This window comes from Emydura macquarii, unplaced genomic scaffold, assembly GCF_026122565.2.
Source record: "Emydura macquarii macquarii isolate MOO-44397 ecotype Brisbane River unplaced genomic scaffold, CSIRO-AGI_Emac_v2 contig_295, whole genome shotgun sequence".
Lineage (NCBI taxonomy): Eukaryota > Metazoa > Chordata > Testudines > Chelidae > Emydura > Emydura macquarii.
The window spans coordinates 8840909-8846335 of NW_027130432.1; the positions used below are offsets into that span (position 1 = coordinate 8840909).

General features: G+C 38.7%; 1 protein-coding gene across 1 annotated transcript; it reads right to left on the reverse strand.

The window, feature by feature from the left end:
* Positions 1 to 3790: 3790 nt before the first annotated feature.
* On the reverse strand, positions 3791 to 4759 carry LOC137154534 (leukotriene B4 receptor 1-like). The gene has a single exon (XM_067550265.1). It carries the CDS (start codon positions 4757 to 4759, stop codon positions 3791 to 3793), a length of 969 nt encoding a protein of 322 aa, XP_067406366.1.
* Positions 4760 to 5427: the final 668 nt, after the last annotated feature.

Sequence of the window (5427 nt, forward strand, 5' to 3'; positions counted from 1 at the left end):
TTTTTTGTAATAAAATAGCAACTTTCAAGTCAGTGACAGAATGACCTGGAAGATTTAAGTGTTCTCCGACTGGTTTATGTGTCTAACATGATTGAATGCAGTCAGTGTGAATGCAGGGCTTAACAGCAAACCTGCAGCACACACCTGTGCCTTGTAAGTGCGAATACTCTGCCCTGTGTTAGCCTGCACTGAGCTAAGTTACTTGAGAGTCTCAATTGATTTCAGTCTTTAGTATAGATAGGATGTGTTTACATTAGAGAATGATAGCAGTGTGAATTGCACCATGGGATTTCAAAACCGAGCATCCATGCTGTACATTCTATTTCAGATGCACTTACACAATGCTTTCCGCAAGCCTTGCAGGGCCTGTGGATCACTGTACCTCTTACACAAAGCCCAACACAGCTTACTAGAACAGTTGTCTATGGTTTATAATGCCTAATAGCAGCTGTGCTATGTTTGGTTTGTTCCATCATTTGTTTCTAGCAAATCTATCCTGCATCCTACCCAAGGAGTTGCACACGCAATGTAATGGGACAGGTGCTATGCACTCATGTTGCAGATGCCATGGCAAAGAGTCACAGGCACTACCCTCTCCCTCCCTAACTGGTGATGATTAACCAAATCTGAGCCTGCAGCCTACTTGGAAGAGCATCTGTGATGTTAGGTGTCTGAAGTGACAAAGAGCCTGATTTATTATCCTCCTTAATTTGCCCAGTAATTTATTACTCTTAATTTTGCTGCACTGGCTTTTTCTTGCTTTGTGGTTGTTTCTGTTTGGTCGCTAACTGTTTCATTTCTTGCATTTCCCTCTAGGATATAGAGATGGGAGTCATCCAGCCCTGAATAACAGCATGGAACAGGTGTGTGAGGTAAGATGGCATACATAGGGGGAGAGGGAGAAAAGATAAGTGAGCAAATAGAGGGAGAATGAGAATCAGCAGGATGTCAATTATCACTGGTAGGCAGCTAAACCTGCTGCTTTTAAACTGAAGAGTTTCCACAAAGTGGAAAATAATTTTTAAGATGCCTAACTCCTTACTGGTGTTGCTGCTTTGGAACCATGCTGATTTACCTGCTGGTGACTATCAAGTGATGGTTTGGTGAGTATATTGGGTGAAGCCTGATGGCAGAGTAATACCATTCTATCTGTCTCCTACTCTTTGTTGTAAGCAGAAACTCTGTCTGTGTCTGAAGTATTCCTCTTATCTTAGGGAAGGAGTTGCACTGATATTCGTTCTGGTGTGCATGCTACTAGCCCTAGGAGGAAAGTGATTCTTGTGGCATATCTAGAAAAATATTTTTATATTAAGGATGAATTCTGAATAGCTCACTTTTACAATGTTTATTTCAATGTGTATAGATGAACAAATACACCTAAAATCTAATCACTGTCCTATAAACATATTGTGCTAGTGACAACTCAACTGCCAGTAATTTTTAGTTTCTTTGTAGAGATAAGTTAGATATCATTATTGCCATCAGATTTTTGTGGTAGGAATGACAACTTGCAGGATATTACAATATATGTCTAGGTAACCAAAATAATCTTAATGTGATAATTAGGAAACTGATTGTAAAATAAGTAAGAGAGAAACATAGAAAATACTACAGTGAAGAAGGGTACAATTGCAATAAACTTTCAAATGCAGACTTGTTTGGGGCTTAGTTCCTTTTGTGGTCATGCAATTTTCACATAGTTCTCTTATACATGGTGCAAAAGATTGGGTGTAGAATAAGTGGCTTTTTTATAAACTCTAAATCTGTTTGTTTTAATAAGCTAGTCTGCTTTCCCTCTTGGCCATAAGGATTTTTACTGTAACGTATTCTTTACTAGGTCAAAAGTTCTCAAGAGGACAGAAATACTGAAGATATCTATCTTTCCAGTAAAAGTGGAACTGAGTTTTACTTTTTTCCTAGGGCCTGATCCAACTCCCACTGCCTTTAATGAGCATCTGAGGAGCTTCATTCACTTTAGTAAATGCTAAATCAGACCCTTCATGAGTTAAGCTGGGTAACAATGAGAATCTCATTTACTCTTAAATTCCACCGAATGTAGTTGAGGGCGGAATCGGACTCAATATGTCTTGTCCAAATAATCTAAATACTCTTTCATGACAACTTTTTCTGATTAAGAAGAATGTCACTCATTTTACCCTTGCATTTGCCCCATTCCTATTTCATGCAATATTTCATTGCTGTAGATAATTAGCACAGGAAATTTTACATCATGGAGTTAAGGTTATAGACAATGGTTAACATTTCATACTTGGCTGCCTAAAATAAGGATCCTCAATAAAAATGCCCTGACTTTCAAAGATGCTAATACCTGCAATGCGTTACTGACTTGAGTGGGACTTGTGGGTGCTCAACATACTTAAAATTCAGGTTACTTCTACAGAGTGCTTAAAGTTAAGCTTCTGCTTTCAAACTTTTGACTACTGTTTAGATTTGGTTTAACTGCTTTTTGATGGAAAATAAGCATTTCAACTAAATTTTTTGCAATGTTTTTAAGCTTTTTGCCAAATTTGGTTGACAAGTCAGTTTTTCAGCAAAAAGCCAAAATTTTCCACTGAATTTTTAGAAAACTATTTTTCTTGTTTTTGTCAAGTTTCCTTGGGGGTGAGGAAAATATTTTCCAACCAGCTCTTCTAATGCTCCTTTCTGCTAAATAAAACCCACATTACCTAAAGTTTCTGGTATTTTGTTTTTTATATCTTCGGTTTGGGGTTTTGGCCCACATCTGGGTTTCCTCCTCAGGTTCAGAAGTATAGTCAAATTCACCACTTCACCTTGTAAATACAAAATGTATTCTAACCCATCTTTTGCTGTGAAGAAAAATTTGAGAAGCAACAGAGAATAGCTCAAGTCTCCTCTCCTTCCCTTTTCATTCTCCAAAACCCTAATGACATTCCCTTGAGTAATGCATTTTTTCCTTTTCTTTTGCTGCTTTTCTTTTTCACCTCTCTTCCTAGTCTTTTGACTTTTTTCACTGAAAACAAACTTTATAGTTCAGTTGAGACATTGATCAAAATTTTCTCAGTTACATTAGTGTAAATCTGGAATAATGTCATTGTTTCAGTGGTGTCATTTCCAGCGCAACAGCAGTCCAAGTGGAACCGTCTGGACTGGCTGTGTGAAATTACCATTTGCAGGATTTATGGCAGCTTCTTGCAGGACATTTGGCCTTACCATTAATATCGCTTTGTACAGCAAATTCATAAACTTTTTAACTGATCTGGTTATCCCAACTTCAAGGCAGCTGGGAATTCTGAGATCTCTATCAGACATGCCCTCTAACCCAAACCCAATACTCCTAAAAGAAAGCAGATTGTCAGCCCTGGACACGGATGTGTTCTGTTTTTCCACACAACAGTTAAAAAGCAAACGGAGGTGAAAGCTTCCTCATACATCACCAGTGGACCTGTAGAACTACTTCTGATGAACCTGCCTCTCCTTAGTCTTCATGCACTTTCAATACATATCCTTTTTGCTGAGACTGTCAACAAACATGGAACAGTAATGGTGATAGTTCTGTGATGTGGATGCCAGCCTATGGACTAGGCTGAGACAACCAACTCATTATATGTAACACATAGAGGAGCCTTCAGATGGTATTGACTTCCAGTTGCTATCAGTTTGCAGTGGATTAGAATGGGTGACCCTGGATGGCTTTGTTTAGCGAGGCAAAATTAATAGCACAAGGCATAAGGATTGAATAGTCAGTACTCTAGTCATCATTCATTTCGTACATGCCTCTTGTTAGGGTGTCTCTATGTTTATCGAAGTGTCACACAGACATTTCTCCCTGGATTTCATCTCTTACATTTTGAGACATCATTTCAAAGAGTTTGGTCATCTTTGCAAATCTCAGGTGACTTTGAAAGTTCTGAGCAGCAAAGGCATAAAGCAGAGGGTTAATGCAACTATTAATAAATGCCAGAGCTCCGGAGATGTATACTCCCATTTCTGAGACCTCATCCAATGCTAAGGACATCTTCTGGTTAGAGTCTTTTATCTGTGTTGAAATGATTTCTACTATGTTAAACACATGATGTGGTAACCAACAAATAGCAAAAGCCACAACCACCCTGGTAATCAGTCTTGCTGATTGCTGCCTAGATGAGTAAGTCATTGTGCTTATTCTTCTGCCAACCCATGCATAACAAATAGAGATGATAACAAAAGGAATCACAAAACCCACAATAGTCTCCAGCAGAAGGCACAGTACCTTCTGCTGATCAGAAGTGTAGTTGCGACATGTGCATTGCTGACCAATCTCGGTTTCTTCCATTTCTTGAAATGGGATTATGGAAGCTCCAAAAGCAATAGACAGGATCCAAATGAAAAGAACAGCTTTGAGACTCACAGCTTTATTCTTCCGCCATTGAATTGTGAATGGGTAAAACACAGCCATGAACCTCTCCAGACTCAGTGTTGTAATTAGAAACACGCTGGCATACATGCTGCAGTAAACGACAAAAACTAGTGTTTTGCAAAAGGTGACTCCAAAGTGCCAGCTGTCAGCAAAGGAGTAAATCCAGATTGGTAAAGAAACCAGCACCAGGATGTCTGAAATGGCCAGATTTAGGATCAGTATGACGGTCAGAGATCTTTGCTTAACTTTTCCACAAATAGTCCAGATGACAATGCAATTCCCAGGGATCCCAATAGCAAATGACAAGCTCAGTACTGTGCAGACAACTGATCTCTCACTGTCCCATGTCAGATGGCTCCTGTTTTCTTCTGTTTTATTCATCTTGATTTGAGACTTTGTTTTTTCTCTGATGCCAACAAGCTCTGTTCCCTGCACTGTACTTTTAACTCTGTAGCCACAAATAGTGAACCTCATCAAGTGTTCCTTAACCAATGATCTGAAGGCTGACACGGCATGTGAATTCACATCCTATTATTCAGTCCTGGCTGAAGTTGAGTTCATACTTCCTACTATTTAGGCATGCATACGAAGCAAAAAAAAAAAAAAAAAAAAGTGCTGTAGATGCTCATTAGTAGCAACATATCAGTGCTCTCTTGCTACGTTACTCCTAAGTGGCTGTTGCTGTTATGGGAAGTATTGACAATTCACAATAGGGAAAGTGTTCCCAGGGAAAATGTTACTCATAAGCAACGGTTGTTCTTACAAGGTGTCGCTGCAAACAAGCATCTACTTGAACACATATTGGCCTGACTCTGCTTTCACTTGTGCCATTTATGTATTTCCATTTACTTCTGATTTACACTATGAGAAAGGAGAAGCAGGACTCCCATATTTACTTTCCCATGTTTAAGATGCTTACTAATTACTATTTTTATAAGACACTCTTAACAAGCAAAAGTGAAGTAGCGCACATGAGCACTACAGTGTTTTGTACGTGAAGATTATTAAAAAAACACACAAGCAAAAATTTAAAAAGAGGAAAAATAAAA